The sequence below is a fragment of the Typopeltis vanoorti genome, chromosome 16, assembly GCF_054136105.1.
Source record: "Typopeltis vanoorti isolate ZY-2024b chromosome 16, IOZ_Tvanoo_1.0, whole genome shotgun sequence".
Taxonomy (NCBI): Eukaryota; Metazoa; Arthropoda; class Arachnida; order Uropygi; family Thelyphonidae; genus Typopeltis; species Typopeltis vanoorti.
Window position 1 is genome coordinate 96,767,553 of NC_143564.1, and position 21,867 is coordinate 96,789,419.

General features: G+C 34.8%; 1 protein-coding gene across 1 annotated transcript in view; it reads left to right on the top strand.

Annotated features, from left to right (window-relative positions):
- LOC150098204 (uncharacterized) overlaps window positions 1–21,867 on the top strand; it is a 264,871-nt gene that overhangs the window by 149,140 nt on the left and 93,864 nt on the right. Inside the window, exons 10-12 of the mRNA XM_090406279.1 lie at window positions 2,055–2,109; window positions 16,284–16,336; window positions 20,570–20,718. Of these exons, the coding sequence (XP_090262405.1) occupies window positions 2,055–2,109; window positions 16,284–16,336; window positions 20,570–20,718 (257 nt within the window). The remainder of the gene's footprint in view (window positions 1–2,054; window positions 2,110–16,283; window positions 16,337–20,569; window positions 20,719–21,867) is intronic.

Below are 21,867 nucleotides of genomic sequence, written 5' to 3' on the forward strand. Positions count from 1 at the left end.
ATCCCAAATTGTCAGCCCATGTTCGTTCGTTCAGTATCCAGGTAGATACCTAACAGGGTCCACCACGAGAAGGTGAGGATTGAACATTATCCCAATAGATCAGAAGCCCTGATCAGTTTTCCACATTCCTTTAAAGGCTATGTGGAGGTCTCCTCTCAGTTATATAGCTTTGACCCTTAAGCACCCCTCTTCTTCAAGCACCCTTCTTCCTTTTCTCAGCCCTGGAAATCTCTTGAATTTTCTGCAATTTTCAAATCTCACACTTTGTCCTGTGAAGTATAAGATTCAAGAATGCTATTTCTTTATTTATGTCCATTTCATTCTCCTCCATGGCTGCACATTTGACATTAATTCTGATATTCTCAATCTTACTGTCGATTTTGTCCACTCTGCTAACATTTGCTCTGTTCTCGTCATCATCTAATAGGCACTCACTTTTGAAATATTTAATACACAATTTCTGTCTCTAGTTTCAATTCCCTTCCGCATATCCTTTAATTTTCACAACTTATACATCTCACAAACACTACACTACACTGCACAAAATCCTGCAAATTCAAATCACCTGACAACATGGTCATTCACCATTGTTCTACTACGCATTAATGCCATACCAACAATATCATATTTAAGTAAAAAAAATACAAGGTTTACTTACAAACCAAATAACTCAGTCAATCACACACCCATTTAAAATAAAAACTACAATAAGTTAACCTAATATTTTCAACTAAAATATGAAAAAATTACTTATCCTTCAGGAGAGCTAATAACCATGTAACACACACAATATGTCAAGCATGTCAACAATACATCACCTAACTGCATTCAGAATATGTTCATATTGTTTCGCTGTGTATGTATATGTATATTAATAGTATAAACAGTAATAAAATTTAAATAAATTAGTTGTAATGAGAGGAAAAAGAGTTGAAGAATTTATATCAGTGCATATGTGAGCATGTTCAAGAAGAGATCTTGTGTAAAAATTTCATTAAATCACGGAAGTGAGCATGTGACTTACATGCCAATCATTTCTCCCCCACCCCTCATATCCAACATGAATTTAGATACATGTTGAAAGTTTTTTCACTTGGTTATACTATAAATTAAAGATGCCAGGAAATTATATTCTTGCTTTCATCCTTTTTCCAAGTGTAAGCAAACAAAGTTTGCATGTGAAGTAACTTCACAACTGGGCTGCTTGTATGTAGAGGCAAATGACTTCACATCAGTATCCTTAGTATCCCATAATGCAAGGCACATATCCTTACAGACATGTATTAATATAATGCTATACATTATGGGGAGGGCCACTACCCAGACCGGTTTCAACTTTTATTGAGGTTTCATCAATTTGATGGAACCAAGAAGATAATTTCTTAGTATCTTTAATTTATTATATAAACAAGTGAAAAAACTTTCAACCTCTATCTATAATCCAGAGTATTTTAGTAATAAAGTGAGATAAATTTTGGGTACTTGTATATGAATGTATGACTTCTGCATCAATTTAACCTTGATATCTCTTCTGGGTCAGGCTCCCACTGATGAGACCTTAATAACGGTCGAAACCAGTCTGGGCAGCCCTTCCCAGATCCTTATGGACATTGCATTATGGGATACATGCTAAGCAATTGATATGAAGCCATAAGCCTCTATACATAAGAAGCTCAGTTGTGAAGTTAATTCATGTGCAAACCTTGTTTGCTTACACTTGGATAAAGGATGAAACCAAAAAGATAATTTCTTGGCATCTTTAATTTATATAATTTAGATACAGTTGTGGGATTGGTTTTCCTCTGAGTGTTCCAGATTTTTTTCTTCCCTTTACACCTCACAGTCATAAAACCAGCTTTAAAAACATCTTGGTAGCGCTACATAAAAGTTCTTCACTTGGATGGAGAGAAGAAATTGGGTAATTCGTAGAGTTCATGGCCTAGATTCTTTTGTCTCTTAGTGAATGGCTCATGATAATAACAATAATAATAAAAACCAAATATCCAATTAATAGATACTAAGGTTATTACATTTGCTTGCTTTCTTTTCTATAGAACAGATGCATGGAAAGAATTTGATAAATCTATTGTATCAGAAGATTTCTGCAAGGTATGTTTTAGCCACTTAAAATTGCTAACATAAAAATGAAGTTAACATGATATAAGATAACAGTGATGGTTTTTAGGTGCAGCATTAGAATTAAAAGCCTCTAAAAACAAATCTCTTGTCTCTCTTAGAAGTTCAACATTCTGAGCCTGTTTTTATTAAAATTTTTGAAGTATTGTCATTCATGTTTATTATCAAAAAAAAATATGTTGTATCCTGCAAATATATGAAATGCAGCACTATTTTCTTAAAATATAGAATCCTGTATTGATATGTTTTTTCCACATTACATCTTTTACAATATCAGCTGAAGTTTCATCTGATAATAAATGTCTTTTATTTATTTTGTTTATTAATCATTATACTTCTAGACAGCTGCACATATATATTGAAAGTTTATTTTTCACTTGGTTAGAGTATAATAAATTTAGTTTAATCCTTTATCCAAGTGTGAGCAAACAAAGTTTGCACCTGAAAGTATCTTCAGGACTGGGGTAAGGTGGTACAACACCAGGGCACTCCTTGCAAAGATGGGGCAAGCTACCAACACTCCTATCTCAGTATCTCCCATAATGCAAAACACATCTCCTTGCGGATATGTCTAATGTTATGCATTAAGGGAAGGGCCACAACCCAGACTAGTTTCGACCTTTATTGAGGTCTCTTCAGCAGGAGCCAGGCCCAAGTGGAGATACCAGGCAGAAGCATTAGCAGGTCATCTCCACCTATAGGAGTTGCCAAATGGTGTGCCACCCTTTTTTTAATAAATTACTCTGGATTTAGAGAAAGATGTTGAAAGTTTATTTTTCACTTGGTTAGAGTATAATAATTTTAGTTTAATCCTTTATCCAAGTGTGAGCAAACAAAGTTTGCGCCTGAAAGTATCTTCAGGACTGTGGCCCTTCCCTTAATGCATAACATTAGACATATCCGCAAGGAGATGTGTTTTGCATTATGGGAGATACTGAGATAGGAGTGTTGGTAGCTTGCTCCACCTTTGCAAGGAGTGCTCTGGTGTTGTACCACCTTACCCCAGTCAAGATACTTTCAGGCGCAAACTTTGTTTGCTCACACTTGGATAAAGGATTAAACTAAATTTATTATGCACATATATACTTCTGACACCTTTACATGTGTTGGCAGTCAGACTTAAGAAACACATTACATGAGTGGAACAGATTGTCTGAGTCTTTTGTGAATGCTTTTAGTCACTGTGTTCAAGGAGAGGTATGACTCACTGTGGAAATAGTATGGGTCTCTCACAATGTCTTTTGATTGGAGTTTCTCATGTATTAATAATAACATATATCTCTTTAGACTATTCATATTTGGTCTTTATATACTGTAATAAACACAAAAACTTATTCTGATTACAAAACCATCGGTTTAATACATATATGTACAAGAATGCTGACTAGTTTCGCTAGCAAACTGTCTAGCTTTACCAAGACCAAAAAAGGTGAAAAAAAATAATAAATGCAAAAAAAAAAAAGAATACAGTAACCGTTTTACAACAATTAGGCAACCAAATTGGACAGCTCGTGTGACAATGTATGCATGTAGTGAGATACTTCAGTCATTATTGTGAATATGTGTTACATAGTTTTTAGCGTACTGTAGTTCCACTATACTCAATGAATTAATCAGATTTTTCCATGTATCTTTCAATACTGCTCCTTGATTTCTGTTTAGGTTATTTCCTGTTCATAGGACCACTGCTGCTTCTTTGAATATTCGGCATCTGTAATTATCCTCTTTTCAGATATTTTTATAAATAATGCTAAAATCAGAGATAAGCTCTGTAAGCTCCAGCTGATGCCCACCAAATTCTACAGAAGCTAACAATGGCACTTTGTTGCTATAGCAGAATGAACAGAATTCATTATGCCATGTATCTGATCTTTCCAAATGTTTTTATTTTAAATGTGGTCCATACTAAAAATAAGTGAATTTTAATATAGTAGTATTACTACTACTACTATGATTACTACTTTATTTTTGCAAGATAAGTGAATTTAATTACCATAGTTATCAGAGAATGATTCCATGTTTAAGATAAATTTTATACTGATTATTGCTATAGCCAAAAAATAATGAAATCAGTTAGGAATGTGTTGACCTTTTAAATTTTAGATGAGTATTGTTCTTTAATCTCTTTGGTAGTCCTCTCCTAAGCATCATCAGAAATCATGATTTTCAAGTAAGACAAAAACTTTGTAGGAGAGGCATGATTTTGGAAACTAATTATATGCTAGACTGATGGAGAACATGCTGAAATTTTAGTTCTTTGTTTTGATATCTCCAGATTGTGATTAGTGTGATGTCCTTTGGTTGAAAAGACTTTGTTCTGTGCTCAGCAAGAAAAAGATATAAAGTTTCCAGATCATTTTAAGTGAATTAAGTAACTTGCTTTGGATGGAAGGGGTAAGATATCCCCTCCCCCATAACACTGTGGCATCTTGCTGAAAAACAGAAACTGATCTGAAAATATGAAAAAATAACAGATGTAATGAATAGAAATCTGAACATAAAGATTTTATTCTTTTATAAATATCATCATCAGCAAATTCCTGATATGTACCCTCAGCAGGTGTGCAGAATAATTATGATAGTACTACATGAAAAAGTTGCACCATTACTAACTTCTCATCAATAATTTTGTTCCAAATTAATCTGTTATCTGTCAAGAGTCCAATATTATCAGGTCTTATATTTCTGTCTTTTAAGGAGCTTTTTACTGTATCAATCCATCTGGGTCTTTTTCCTGCCAACCTGGTAAAGAAAACTTGTTCTGCTAATTTCTTCTCCCATTCTATTTAAGTGACCATACCATTTGAAATTAGCTCTACTAATCTTATCTTTTTTTTTCTTTATCTTTCCTAATATCTTAATTTTTAATGTGATACTGCCATTGATGCCATCTGTTCGCTACACTAATCTTTCTCAGAACTCTCATATCAGAGGTATCTACTCCTTGATCAAATGTTTTATTTCTAACCCAGCTCTCAGATTCATAAGTTAAAATTGGTTTGAACACTGTCTTGTATTACAGCTAATTTAGTGTTTTGACTAATTTCTTTCTTTTTCCATATAAATTTGTTCAGCTCACTTCCTACCATACCACCTTTACTAATTCTGTTGTCTATTTCATTATTTAATTTACCATCATCACTAAAGATTGTGCCTAAATAGCTGAAATATTTTACTTGTTTTATAGTTCCCCATTCAGGATACAGTTGATGTTTTCAATGTTTCTGTCTATTTTCATTGTCTTTGTCTTTTTATTGCTGATTTTCATACCAATTTATTACAACAGTTATTTGATTTAGTCAGGAAATTTTGTAGACTTGTACTGGATTTATCTAGAAGTATAACATCATCTACATAAAGTAAAGACTTAAAATTAACATCACCAATTTTGATATTAGATTTAATACCACTTTCCTTCATAATGTGATCCATACAGACAATGAATAACAGTGGAGATGTGTATCCTTGTTGCTCACCTGATTTTAAACCATCAAACCATCTTCCTGCACCTCCTTCAATTCTAATTGCTGACTTAACTTAAATAGAGACTATGTATTGCTTGATATAATGTCCCATTTACACCACATAACTGAAGCGTTTTGAAGAGCTTTCCTCTTGGCACCTTGTCATATGCCTTTTCCCTTTCCTTCCACAATTTTTTTAGCTGTTTCTCAAGTATCCTTGCATAAATCATACCAGAAACACTGAGTAGGGAAATATACCTCTGTAATTCTCACATTCAGTTTTATTTCCCTTTTTATAAATGAGTACTATGAGTGCTCTGCTCCAATTATCTGGAATTCGACCTTCTGACTAGGCCATCTGAATTATTCAATGCAGCCACTGTTAAAACTTTTATAACTCTATTTTGGGGCATTGCTGGCCGAATTTCATCTACTCCAGCTGCCTTTCTATATTTCAGGTTTTTGGTGACTTTTTCTACTTGAAATATGGATTTTTATTCCCGACTACATTCCTGTTGGGAGTTTGTTACTATCTTGCTAATACTACTTGTTTAATTTAGTAGTCTTTCAAAGTAATTACTCCAGACATCTAGAATATCATTATCTTCAGTTTTCATGTCACCTTTATCATCTCTGATTCCTTTTACAGTGCTTGTTCCTCCATTTCTAAGATTTTTCAATAGTCTCCATAATATTCCCCCCTCCCATATTTATTTTCTGTGCTCTTACCAAAATATTCCCATGACTTTTGTTTAGCTAACTTGACACAGTGCTTCACTTTCTTACATTTTTCTCTATTTTTCTAAGAATTTTTCTAAGATTCCTTGTAAGTCACAAGCTGATTTACCAGGAATGCTTTCTTCTTTTTCCTTCACTGCCTCTTTAACTTTGTCCACCTCTTTAACTTGAGTCCACCATGGAGTTCTAATTTTTCTATTCTTACAGACAACCTCACCACATGCCTCTTTGGCTGAATCAATCAGTCTATTTTTTTTTCAGGATTTGCCATTGAATCTCTAAGGTTTAGTTCTTGTTTACAAATTCTTTCATTTTTTTCTTCAATGATGTTTGTGTATTTGAGTGTACAATTCACCTCTGAAAGCTGCTCAACCTTGATTCATTTTAAAACTTTCTTACACACTATTCTTTTCAATGTGGAATGCAATTTTATCCTGTTCAAAACTAAATAGTGATCACTTCCTATTTCAAATCCTCTGTATACTCTTGTGTCCTGAACGAGTGGGAAAACGTTGCTGTCAACTATAACATAGCCAATGAGATTATTTCTTATATCTTCTCTCCATGCGAATTTGTGCATATTTTTATGTTGGAACATGGTGTTAATAATAACTAATCCTGAAGAGAAATTCAGCAGGCATTTACCATTATTATTAGTTCTGCACTTTTCTCCAAAGTTTCCCAAAACATGTCTGGTAATCATTTCCTACTCAGTTGTTTAGATCTCCAACAAGGACCAACATTTCTTTTTTCATTCAGCCAGCTACCTTCTCTAATACCTAAAAAAATTCCTCCATTTCTTCCTTGGTAGAACCTTCTGTGGGACGATAAGCAAAAATAAGACTCATTGTCCAGTTACTCATTCTGATATTTGCACGCATCACTCTACTTGATATCGCCTGCCATTCAAGAAGATTATCTTCATATTTAGTGTTGAATGCAGTCAGCAGTTACATATCAATACTTATGGTATAAAAATCCATCAAAAACCCAAAGTGAGGAAAGGCAGCTGAAGTAGATAATATTTGATCAGAAATACTCGAATATGGAGGTAGGAAACTTTTATGGTGACTACACTGCATAATTCACATGGCCTGGGAAGAGGGTTGAATTACAGATGATTGGAGCAAAGTTCTCATAGTAAAAAAGGAAAAATAAAACTGAATGTGAGAATAAGATTTATGCAAGCTTACTTGAGAAAATGGTAAGAAAAATAGTGGAATGGAAACTACAAGAAGAGCAAGCTGGGTTCAGGCCGAATAGAGGTTGTCTGGATCATATTTTCACTCTAAGACATATAGTAGAAAAATCCTGAGAATGAAACAAGGATCTATATTTAAGTTTTGTAGATTTGGAAAAGGCATATGACAACGTGACATATGGCAAGACAGTATGACAAGAGGAAAGCTCTTCAGAATGCTACAGCTATATTGTGTAAATGGTACATTAGATCAAGCAATATATATTTCAGTTATATGTTAGTAGTTAGAATTAGAATTAAAGGAGCTACAGGAAGATGTTTTTGTTGTTAAATCGTGTGAAATAAGGGTCACATCATCTCCACTGTTATTTATCATCTGTGTGAACCACATTATAAAGGAAAGTGGTATTAAACCTGATGGAGAACCTATAAAACGAGTGAAACATTTCGGCTATTTAGGCACAATTTTTAGTGAAGATGGCAAATGAATTACAGAAATAGACAACAGTATTAGCAAAGCTGGTATGGTGTCAACTGAATGGTGAAATCAATCGAATAAATTTATATGAAATAAGAGAGAAATTATTCAAACCACTGGACTAACTGTATACAATAGTGTTCAAACCAATGTTATCTTATAGATCTGAGGGATTGGTCAGAGACTCGAAACCACAGATATAAGAATTCTGAGAAAAACTGGAGGATCAAACATATGGCACTGGTGGCAGTATAACATTGAAAAGGAAGATATTAAGAAGAAAGTGATGTTGTTAGCATTCGGGAGTTTGTGAGCAGTGCTGACCTGAGTTGTACGATGACTTAAACAGAATGGGAGAGGAACAGTTAACAAAACAAGTGTATGTTGCAACAAAATAGATCCAGAGGGAAACCAAGACCAAGAGTTATGTAGATTTGATGTTAACATTATATCACTGAAAGACAAGATCTGAGGATGTCGTAGGTATGACAAATAACAGATTAATTTGAAAGAAAATTGTTGATAAGAAGTTAATAATGATGTAAACTTTTCATGTAGTACCTTTAATAATAGCCTGTGCATTCCTCCCCCCCCCCCCCCCAAAGGGTACATATCAGTAGTTTGAAAAAAAAAAATAAATAAATCCTTAGCTTTCCCATAATATGGGGTGTGAATCACATAAAATATATCAGCTAGACAGAACACTTACTGCATAAAGTAGAGATATGGGTTTTAAAATTGATATGGTAATGGCCTGGTTGCAAGTGACCTCCTGAGTTTATCATAATTATTTTATAATTCTGGCATTGCAAATTACCGACCAATCAACATATCAGGAGTCATTGTGAAAGTATTGGAGAAGTTGGTCAAGAGAAAAATACAGGAATGGATAGATGGAAATGGAATACTGTATGGGGAGCAGCATGGTCACGCTGCTAAAATTGCTTTTAATAATAATAATTCATAGGCTCTTTATATCTGTCTATTATAAGCAAGTCAGTCAACATGAAACAATAGCTGTCACCTGTTGATCATCACAATTATACTGACTTATATACTGTATATACTGGTAATGTTACTTTAGTGTTGTTATCATTCATCATCATCAGGCCTCCATGACATCGAAAGATCCCTAATGGGAGGCCTACTCTTGCACACACAGCATCTATCTATCTATCCATCCATCCATCCATCCATCAAATTCTTGACTGTCCAAGACGAGTTGAATCCACTAAATATATGTTTTAAGCAATTTAATGCAGCTGGCATGCCATTCCTGCATGCCTCTAAGGAATTCAGCAGAGGAATAGCATAAAATACATTATATTATATCTGTAGATATGTGTGTTCATAGAGTGTTATGTCGCTTTCTTACATTTTACAACTATTTTCAACCTTCGTGCTATATCTCTGTAATACACTCTATCGGGTAACACATGTTACCTCTGAGGGACAATGGAATTTCCTCGAGATCGAGGCAGTACCAGAGTATCAGAGTGTCTGAGATTTACCCCTCATAAAAAGCCAAGAAATTTATTTGTTTCACTGCACCACTTAGCACTATTAGGTTATTAATATTAACAACCAAGAGGGTGATCTCAGGGCAGTACTTAATGATACCGACCAACTCTGCAGACGTGGCCAAAATATACCCTTTTCAAATATCCCACATAGGTTTGCATTAATATTTTATAAGAGGTGCATCGGATTCCAGAAATCACAGAAAGTCTTTGTTAGAATCAAAAGCAAGGTTTATTAATTCTCAAAAGTAGATGCACTTAATAACATTAATTCAAATCCCATCTTAAGGGAGATCCATACAAAGCATAAAACATTCAAACACTACTATTATACTTATAACATATTATGTAGCAGCTATCTAAAGTAAGAACTATATTAACACTCTCTAATGCATTATTTATGTATTATTATCACAGTTATTCCAAAACTCCGTAGCTCTGTCAGATTACTTAAGATAACATTCATATCTCACAATCTCTTTATAATTTGTCAATTCTTCACTCTAAACATATCCTTAATTTCATTCAATATAAAAGCGAACTTTAACACATCGACAGACAATAAGAATAAATTCAATATTTTTCTAAAGTGATAGCAATACAACCTTATCCTATATCATTAATGTTCCCTTTTATAACATATTAACGTGGCACAAATCTTTCATTCATATTCAGTGAAACACAAACAAAGTCTACTTATCTTCCCCTATGATTCTTTATTACATCATAGGTTCACAGGAAACTGGCCTTCTGTGGACAGCCAGACTTGCTTTTTTCCACGGAGATACTGCTGCCGAGACCCGTGACTGCCTTAATCGGAATCCCTCCGGTATGGGGGCACTGACACCCTTCGCCACCACGAGAGGGGAACACACAGGAGATCCAGGAACAAACAAAAAAAAAGCTTGTTTCAGGGTTGCATGACCCTTATATTTCCCTCTTTTCTTCTCGGCGTTTCTTGCCCTTTTCGATGTCCAGCCAACTCTCACGTGCTATTACGTCACAGCGTCCATCCTCTCCCCCGCTATCGCACATACGCTGACATCGCGTTGTTTGCTTGGGCGAGCCGCTCCCTCATGTACGGCCCCGTAACCTTTGGACTTGACTCCCCCCCAACTGTTGAATTTGTGCTTACATTCTATAATTCTTTTATACATGTTATTTTATAAAGCTCTGATAATGTTTTACATTTTCAATATTAATTTAGCCTCATTCGCGAATGGCACAAAATATATACTTATTTAACCTTTTCGTAACAGAACACACTTGATATACATATACATATTACTTATTTTACATTTAGAGGCAATTTACTGTATTTATTTTCCTTTTTTTGTTTGGAAACCCAAACATTGTCATCGCTATATGAGACTGGCTAACTTGCCTTCAGTTGAAAAGCCCTGGTAAAGGTTCTTCACGTTCTCAACAAGATTCATTCCAAGTAGTCTTTCCATCCAAGTGGACGTTGTCTATACCAGCTTATCTGTATAGTCTCACAGTTCATCATACCAAGCCTTAAATGCATTCAATGTCTCCACAATTTCTCAGGCAATGCATTCCAACCACCCACCACTTTCCATGTAAAAAAACTTACTCCCCCCCTACACACACCTTCCTTATACAACTTCCAGGGGTGCCCTCTTGTCCCCCCCCTCACCACATTATATAAAAAACCTCATCCATATTGGTCTGGTAATAATCCCTTACCATCTTTTATATCTCAATCACGTCTTCCCTACTTCCCAGACTCTGTGAATGGCATTCCTTCAATCTAGAAACCTTAATCAATTGTTTCTAGACCCTTTACAATATCTCTTCATCATTTTGAAAATGAAGTGACCAAATCTATGCATAATAGTCCACATGTTGGCCTGATCAATAACTTATACAATGGAATGAAAACATCCTTACTACTACATGTCAGTGTCCTCCATAAATACTCTCTTCTTCCTCATACTTTTAGCAGCATGATACCAAAACAACATGGAAAGGGGGATGTGGGAGTGATGGTGGATACCGACCACTACCACCAACAACCCCAAATCCCTCATCTCCTCCACATCTGTAAGATATCCCACCAACTGCATACTCTGCACTTCATATCTTTTTTCTGAATTTTAAAACTTTATATGCTTTACAACACTGAACTGGTTATCTATTCAGCTCCTCTTGTAAAGCCACTTTTTTTTTTTATGTTGGGCTCATATATGAGAAGTTGGTTGGTCTTGATTTGAGAAAGGAGGAACTTGTTCACTTTAGATTTGAAGGCCTGTGCATTATATTTCATGGGAAACACATAGTAAGGGAGGCTGCTCCCAAGTACTGCAGCTGCAAGAATGAAGAGAAACTTGTTCTGTAAGTACGGAGTTGGACCGTGAAGGGGTAGTGGTGAGTGACAGCTGTATGCACTTTAATGGATTTGAGAGGGAAAGAGGAGGAATTATTGAAGCTAGTTCAGATGAACATTTATCATTGAAATGTTTATAGAAGATGTATGCAGTATATACTAAATGCTTGTTTGAGAGCAGTTGGATTGAGTTAGTAAAAAGATGCCTCATTAATTGGTCTAAATTCTCTCTTCTGTATTGTGTCAAGTATTTAGGGATATCCTGGAGGCACTACCTCCAGATGGATGGGCAAATTTATGATTTGTACAGGGTTTATAGCCATTCAGAGGTAAAGTAATGCCTTGGGTGAAAGAAGAATCCTATTTTTTGGATGCTTAGGAACCGTGTTTATGTGAAGAGAGGCTTGTTGAAAGGTAATCCCATGGAGAAAAATATCATTTATGCCTAGAGATGTGGGTGTTACCAAAGATAAGACTGGGAGAATATGGTTCGTTTTTGAGAGAAATAAGGCAGAAGTGTGTTTTACAGGCATTGGAATTGAGAAGATTATCCAAGCCCCATTAAAAAGTGGTTTGAGATCAGAACTGACTGTTGTAGAAGTTGTTGAGTTGTGGTAGTTTGTGTGGTGCAAGATTTGTCAAGGTATGTAATGTACTTTGTTGATGAAATTGTGTATTGATTGGTGGTCAACTGGAACAGGTCAGTTGATATTTAGAATCAAGAGAGTGGATGAGAGGACAGAGCCTTGTGGAACTAGCATTAGTTGCATAGTTAGAAGATAGGACATCATCAACCATCATGTGCAATGTGTATCCAGTGAGAAAACTGAAAACATAGTTGCTGAAGGTACAGGACAGATCAGATGATGGAAGGTTACTTGGTCGAAAGCCTTGGAGATATCAAGTGTAACTATGATTCACCAAACATCATTGACACTTCCTTCAAAAGAAAGATTTCAGTATTGCTTATTAAGATAAATATAGCTAAACAAACCCGACAAGTTTCATATGTTGTTTGACTTACATCTTCAGGGGTTAAAGGTAACTAAAAGTTTAAATACCAGAAATGAGAAAATGCTCAAAATAGTCCATTAGATGTTGTTATGGCAGTCTAACTGTTCATCAGTTTTTAATTTCTTGTGTTTAAACTTTTAGTTACCTTTAACCCCTGAAGATGTAAATCAAACGACATACGGCACTTGTCGGGTTTGTTTATCTTTATTTATCTTAATAAATATGTGGTCGCAATACCAAAATCTTTCTTTTGAACTGCTAAACCGCAGAAACCTAGACACTTATCTAGAGGTAGGTGACATGGGTGAGAGGATACCCTGTTAACAGAATCCATACTGGTGGTTGTTTACTAGTTGAGTACCTTCAAGGTAGTGTAGGAGTTGGGTGTTGATAGTTCTCTCTGTTACTTTGGGGAGGATTGAGGGGGTGGTGGTAATGTGATAGTAAGGACTTATCACCCCCCCCCTGGGAATGGGTTGGACATGGGCTAATTTTCAACATATAGGGTAATACCAGTGGTGTGAGAGAGAGCATAAAGAGGCAATATAGAATAGGAGTGGTCTCTAGGGCACAAATCTTCAGTACAATTGGAGAAATGTTGTTAGGGCCAGGGAACATCATCATCAAATTCCTGACAAGTATCCTCAGGAGGAGGTATACATGATATTATGCTAGTACCACATGAAAAAGTTACATCATTACTAACTTCCTATAGACAATTTTCCTCCAAATTAATCTGTTATCTGTCAAGACTCCAGAATGATGGTACAGCATGCCAAGGGACTTTTTGGTTTCTAATTTAGACACGCTTTTTCTATCACTTTCTGATTAAGATCAGAGGAGGCAGTGAGTGTCAAGTGTTTGGAATGGCTGGGGAACATTTACCAAAATACACATGTAGGTGGTTTTGGTAAATATTTTGGAAAAGTGTGATGCTAGGAGATTGGCTTTTTTCTGTGGGTGATAACACAATAGACCAATATAACGTGTGTTATCATGTAATATGGGTCAACAGTAGCAGGAGCAGTACTTAGCAAAAGTTATGGTCTTACTTTGGCAAGAAACCAAAAGGCATGATTGCAAGTTTCCTACTTTTGGCTCTTTGGAAATCAGTTTTAGATGCATTGATGATTTTTTTGCAACTGTTTCAGGCTTTAGTGTAAGTGGTAAGAGAAGGTGGAGTTCTTGATAATAGTCATTTCTGTTATGTTTGTTCTTCATTTCTACAGTCTTAGTGTAATTTTGGAAAGCCAGGGCTTAAGTAGACATCAGAATTTAGCATGAATGGGAAATATATCTTCAATACTGGAGAGAATTACTTCACTAATGTCTCAGTGCATATGCTTGGATCAGAGGGCTGAAGGGAATAATCCAATCAAGGGAATCAGGCATAGAAGACTCAGAGGTCATCCCAATTGGGCATTTTTATAATGCCAGATGACTCTTAGTTGGGAATTTCTTGGTGGGAGAAGAGAATTACCTAAGGGAGTACAACCTTCAGTCTGCTAGGATTGATCACTGGAGAGGAAGAAGTCCAGAGTGTTTGGAGAGTGGTTTAAGTTATCTTGTATTCTAGCTGGCACATGAACAATATGTAAGGTGTAATATGTAAACAACATGAACAATATGTGATGACAAATGTCTCAATATCTCTACCTGCTTGGTTTGTGTAGTAGGGAAAAAGAAAATCAGTTAGTATTGTGTGAATGTTAAAATCTCCAAGGACAGTAACTCCACTGTAAGGAAAGTTGGACTGAAGAACATTGGCATTTAAGGTGAAGAAGTCAAAAAGTTCAGAGTGGTTGGTGGCACTGGGAGAATGATAGTGATAAGCTGGCAAAATGGGCAAAAAGATAATGGATGTCAGTTCAATGTGGAAAAGTGTAAAGTTATGCATTTTGGGATTAAAAGATTACCAGCTGTGTACTACGTTGATGGAACAGTACTCCAAGAGATGGATGAGGCTAGGGATTGGGGGTGTTGGTGGATAGGGAGATGAGGTTCAGAGAACACGTTGCTAAGGTGTCTGGGATTGCACATAGGATTACTTGGTTATTGAAGACACACTAGCATCCAGATATAAAGAGGTTATTATTCCCCTTTATAAGGCATTGATACGTCTACATTTGGATTACTGCTCAAGTCTGGTTACGTGGATTCCTTGGAGATGAGGAGGTTGTGGAGAGGGTTCAGAGGAGAGTGACTAAGCTGGTGAGTGATGTAAAAAATGCTCCTACATTGATAGATTGAGAGCTTGTGGATTGCAGAGGTTGGTTGATAAGCAGAGAAGAGGGGATATAATACAAACATTTAAATTACTAAAAGGTTTTTATAAGATTGATGCAGGGGAAATATTTCAGCTGTGTGATAGTGATGGAAGAACACAAGGTCATCCCTGGAAATTAAGGGCCATACATGGAAGCCGGGCAAGAATGTGGTTAGCAGAGATGTTAGAGCTAGGTTTTTTCTTAGAGAGTGGTGAATAAGTGGAATAAGCTGCCAGAGTCTGTTGTGGGTGCTATGACCATGAATGAGTTCAAGGCGAGGTATGATAGATACTATGTGAATGTCAAATAGTTGTTCTTAACATGATGTTAGGGCCTCCCTTGATGAGTCTGTCGACTCCTTGGAGTTGCCCGGAATAATAATAATAATAATTAAGGAAAAGTGTGGTTAACAACGGTGTGAGAACTAGATTTTTCGCCTGAAGGGTGGTGAATGAGTGGAGTGTATTGCCTGACTCAGTTGTGAGTTTTTCGTCTGTAAATGAATTCAAGAAGAGATATGATAGATATTGTTTTGATAGTTTGGGTCTCCCACAATCAGTCTACTGACTCCATGGAGATAATAATAATAATAATAACAGTCACAAAGTAGATTTAGAGCACTCCACTACTGACTTTCCTTTTCTGGAATACTGCTCCCCTAAAGACAATGATACACAACTCCCTGATATCTATCAGGAAACTAATGTCCAATCCAGTGCATCTGCTAAACCCCATCCAATCCAATTACCAGCTTGCCATGTGGAAATTTATCAAAGGCTGTTTTAAAATCTAAATATACCAGTGTGTATGCATCTTTCTTGGCCCATGCATTTGTCACCTTGTTATAATAAGTAGTAAATTGCTAAATCATAATATTCCTTTAGCACACCCATAATGTCCAGCAAAAAGAATGTTTCTATTATCAACTCATTTTGAAATCTTATTCCTGATAACCTCTCTGACACTTTAACCACAATTCCAGACACACAATTAATTTTATTTTATTTAAAATTTAAATTTTAAGGTTATTTTAATTAATTTTTAAATTATCAGGATACATATATAAATATAGATGTAGCAGCAAAAATTATTTTATTGGTCTTATTAAATTTTTTCAGAGAGTCTGGTGGTACCAGGGGTTTTTAGAACTATTTGACCCAATCATTAAAAGGTAACATAATGTAAATTATGTAATTTTTTTGTTTATTTTTTTATTGTATTTTATTGTAATGTAAAATGAAATTAGTGAATTTCTAACTAAATGTATATAAACATCCAAGCTGAGAAGTTATGTATAAAACAATTTTTGCAGTTTATATTATATGGATTATGTTCGTGTACTGGGATGTAGAATTCATTATTGAAAGCTATATAAATGGAATATAAATATTCTTTTCATATATATACTTTGGTTCTGTCTATCCTCCTTGAAATATTGTACTTTTTAAATTCTGTCCCGGTGTCATTCTCTGTCAATCCATTCTTACTAATGCAAAAGTTATACTTTTGGCCAAATTTTAATAATCAATGCCCAAAAATCCTTCCTGTGTTTCAACTACCCCTGACATTTAGCTTACATAAATTGCACTATACAAAAATGTCCTCTTGGATTGACCCTGTATTGACTTTCTCATTCAAATTTGGAACTTTAAAACTATATTCATCATTTTTTTTATCATTCTCATACTTACTCACCTCAAGGGTTCCTACGTCCCCATTAATTCTAATTTCCCTGACTCTGTGCTTCCACATGCTCATTGAACAACACTTCTTCCACATAACTGTGTCAGATCAAACTTAATCCATCACTTATAAGTTCCATCCATCAAATTCATTTCTCACATCCAAAATGCACATAATTCTTCCTGCAGAACCCATGCATTGACTCTTTTTTAATCATAACAATTCTTCACAACTTATGTCTCTATTATACTGTAGCAGTAGACTCACAATCTTTATTCTCACTCTTCCAGTAACTCTTTTATATCTTCTCTTATACCATATTTATCACCTATCAGATCATTCATACCATACTTTCTAACTTTCACTCTCTTTCTCTGCGTCCTGAAAGCTTCACAAACATCCTTAATCTTTGCATCTCAGAAACATGATTTCATCACACTCTCATCAAGCACTTCATATAAAATCACCACACAAAATCCCCCCCCCTCTTTTTTTTTTGCTCTTCCTTTGCTTTCTGTTCCCTCACAATTCTTCTTTTTCGCTTCTGTGGTGCACCATTCACTAGACATTTCTCCAGTTGTTAAAGTCCACACTTTGTCTCCTGTGAAAGACTTTACATCACTCTCTCATTACCACTTTTTTCCCTTTCTTATTTTCCCAGCTTCTTTCATACCTTCATTCTTTCATTCACTCTTATGTTGTTCACTGTTACTCACTTCTTCATTCCACATTTCTGGCACTCACTTTCAAAACACTTCCAGCAGATTCACTCACAAGCCTCACTTTCCTTTCACAAATCTTTTACCAATTATAATGAATTACATCTCAAACATATGCACCATTCAAAATCTTTCATGTTAAATTCACCTAACAACAACATACTGGCTGCAAATATTTTGTTATGCATTAGTGTTATATCAGACAATACATAATGAATGCAGTAAACCATTTTTTTCTAAACAGCCAAACAAGAAAAGTCAACTAACACACTCATAAGGTCAAAGTGAACTTAGTGCATTTTTCTAAGTTCACTTAGAAAAATGCATAAGAAAAATGCATATTTCTCTTTGCTTCATGATCTACTACTAAATGAACTTCCCTCTGCTGGCCACAAAGTTATATTCAATATTTGGAAAGCATGAAGCACTTTTACACCTGCCCACCCTCCCTTTATAAATCCCAAATCTGCCATCCTTAGAATACTGTTTGCATTTGACATCGTCTACCTAAAACTTATCCAAAAAATTCTTTATGCTATCCAGAGGAGAGAAAATTCAACTTGTAATCACCCTTCCCTGACTAACTTATTTCAGCCTCTATGCTCAACCATGATATTCCTTTAGCACACCCATAATGTCCAGCAAAAAGAATGTTGCTGTTGTCAACCCATTTTAATGGTTGCTGCTTGATGCTGCTTCTCCTCTTCCCATTATTCCATCTCTGGAACAGCTTTTCTCATGATGGGTTTCCCAACAATTCCAATCTCCAGCTATTTAAGAAAAATTTCAATAGATTTCTTCTTTCTCCATCCTTACCTGTATCTCACACACTGCACTGATGTATTATATCTTGTACCTCTCATGTGGGGGCTAAAATAACAAAACAGTAATATACAATACAACTAAATAGGTTGGCTGAGTGATTAACATTACCTATCCAGCCAGCATGCTGCAGGTTCCAATCCTGCCATATTTGTGATTATTTTTAAGCACTAGTTTGCTTAAAATTGCTATGAGTGATTATTTTTAAGCACTCATAGCAATGGTATGAGGCCATTGCTGTTTATTTGGAAGGCTGAAGTGGCTTGATTTTTTTTCAGGTTTAGTCTCCTGACTAAATAAATATTCAGAAAATCTGTAAATGGTCACTGAATAAAAAGCATGAGAAACTCAGCTTAACTTTTATAAAGTAATAGTCACACACACATGCTGTTACTTGGTTCTGAAATAAAGATTTTTCATTACTACTGCCTTTATAAGGCAGTAGAAATGAGATTTTTAAGACCAATTAAAGGATGTACACATTATTTTATTAAATTATATAAAATACAAAGATGTTAGAAGAGAGGTACTTATAGCGTAAATGAAAAGTTTAAGGAATATAGAATTAATGGAAAGAACAACCATTTATATAAGATGCTGGCTAACAAAAGATGTTCAAGAAGAAAAAATCTGTTGCAATCCATTTTAGATGACAACATATCATTTTTAAGTGGTATAAAGCTGTGGATGGTTTAAACTAGCTTCCTTGAACACTTCCCATTTGTCATAAACATTAAACATAAACATTTTTAAACTGTGGTGTCAGTATATTTTAAATGTGATTATTTCTTTTATTTAAATTTTTTGTAACTGTTATGTCAATTGTTCATCTTCAGTCCTTGTTACTCTGAAGATGCTATTATGACTAGAAATGCATATTATCTACATATTATACATATACATAATAGCTGTAAAGTTTTGTAATAAACTTTAATTCCTTTTTCTGCAATGTGTGTCTTATGTTAAATCGTTTGTAATAATAAATATAGTGATGCCCATTAACAAATAAACAAGTTGCAAGCATATTTAATGTTGTCCTATCCATCTGTTATTGTTTATGAATGAATAGATGGAGATTTAAAAAAAAAAAAAAAATAAAAAACTTATGTTTTCTTGCCTGTGTCCTAATCTTAAAAATGAATATCATGGATTTATCACACTGAGTTGATTTATTGCACAAGGTTATGCAAATTAGCAGCATTTCAACATTGAGAAATTTAGATTTATTTGAGGAGGGAGAAAAAAAGAAGGGCTGATAAATTATTATTATTGAGATGGATCAGCACTATGACCAAAGCAATACTATACATAGCTGTAAAGCCTTGAATTTAACAATGAAAAATCAACATTAGTGTTGAACATATGTTATATGTGCTATATGACTTAACCTATGGAATGCCATTTTTGATTTTGAAACTGGCAAATACAATTGCCATGACAAATAAAGAATTCCTTTATCTGTAGTGGTAATTCATCTTAATATATACAAATCAGATGATGGAATCTAGAATTCATCATTATTTGTTTCTTCATAAAATATCCCCAAAGGATATATAGGATTCTATGATAGTATACAACATAATTAAGTTGACATTATTACTAGCTTCTTATCAACAGTTTACTTCAAAATTAATCTTTTATTTGTCAGATCTTACATTTTGTATTCTAAGGCACTGCTAACTGCATCAATTCATCACCCTTGGCTTTTGTCTGGGTCGTTTTCCAACCATACTGGTATCAAACATCAGTTTTGCTAACATTTCCTCTCCCATTTTGTTTTAGTGACCATACTGTTTTACATCATCTCTACTCGCATTCTTGAATGCTAATGATGCAATGTTCCTTTCTAATATGCTGCTATTGATATTATCTGTTCACATCCTTAATTTTCCTCAAATTCTTATATATTTATGTTTCTAGTCTTCAGTTAGCTGCATTATTTCCAATCCAATTTTCATCTGGATTTTTTCATGTTGAAATAATGATGTTTTTTGTTTTTTTTAAATTTATATAGGAATTTAGCATACATTAAAAAGGTTCAGGAAATTCATTTTTAAAGTTCATGTTTCAGATGCAGTAGTTCTTCATTCATTTGTGTGTATGTTTAAAATGTTTTTAAAGTGAGTGCTGTTTGGAATTGCAGGTTTTCATAATAATGTTATATCAAAAACTTATTTCAGTGTCATCAGTGCAGTTGTTCCTGTGTTGATAGAAAGGCGTAATGGAAAGTTAAATCCAGAGTCTTCTGAAGTGTGGAATAATATCAAAAGTAAACTTCTTGATATCACACATTGCAGCTGTGAACCTTCTCTTAATACTCTTCCACCTAGTAAGTACAGTATCTTTACATATTAAGTTATATTTCAAGTATAGAATAATCCAAAATCAACAGAGGCATCCCAGACTTTACTTTGTGGTTATTTTTTGAGAATTGTTTGATGGTTTAAAAATGTTAGTTTAATTTTTTTTTAGATCACTACATAGAAGTAAGTGGAATTATCCGTAAAATACCCTAGATTCATGAGTGTATTTCATGCTGATGTGATATTATACAATGTTATACAAAGCCTTGGGGGGGGGGGTGAGAAAGCAAACAGATGGAATAAAAGAGAAGCTAGAAATGACTGGATTTTTAGGGAATTTGCAACAGATGTAGTTGATGCCTTTGGGCTGACTGTTTAATTAGAGTGGGACAAGGAGAAGACAAAATAGCACAAGTGAACAACAGTGGTCCAATACGATGGTTTCCTATTATAGACTAGCCTGTATAATTGCAGTTGTGGTTAAGCTATTTGAGAGATTGATTATAACTGGAATAGGAAATTCAGCTAATAGACATCAAGTTTCTTTATGAAAGTCAACATATGTTTATAAATTTAGGAGAGATCTTGATGTAGCAGTGTGCTTGCATTTTATGATAAATTGACAAATGCTAAGTAAGGGAGATTCATGCCAGATAATAATTTTTGGACTTCATGAAAGTATTTGACAGATTACATATAAGTTAGTTGGAATACAAGTTAGGGGAGATGAATAGGAAACCGGTTGTCTGACAGATATCAGCAAATTTTGTATTGCAAGGGGGCAGGGAGTGTCTTGAAAAGGAAGGTAAGCAGTAACATGCCGCAAGGTTCTGTTCTTGGGCCACACTACTGTTCAACTTACTTGCTAATGATAATTCATTAGCTTGCTAACAATCCTGCATGGTTAGGAAGAGTTTTAAGAAGTGATTCAGATTTAAGCATCTTGATAATACTTGATATATAAGACATGAAGTGCGGTTTATTTTTGTGCGGTTTTAAAGTTATGCAATATGATATTTCAATTTTTTCGGGGGTTCCCAGTTGTACAAGTATGTACCTAGACTCGGCGAGAATGTAAACGCGGCATTATGTTCAACATCTTAATGTGTAAGCTATGTATAGTACGAGTAAACAGTGGGCATTTATGAACTTTAATGTTGAATTAACTTTTATGT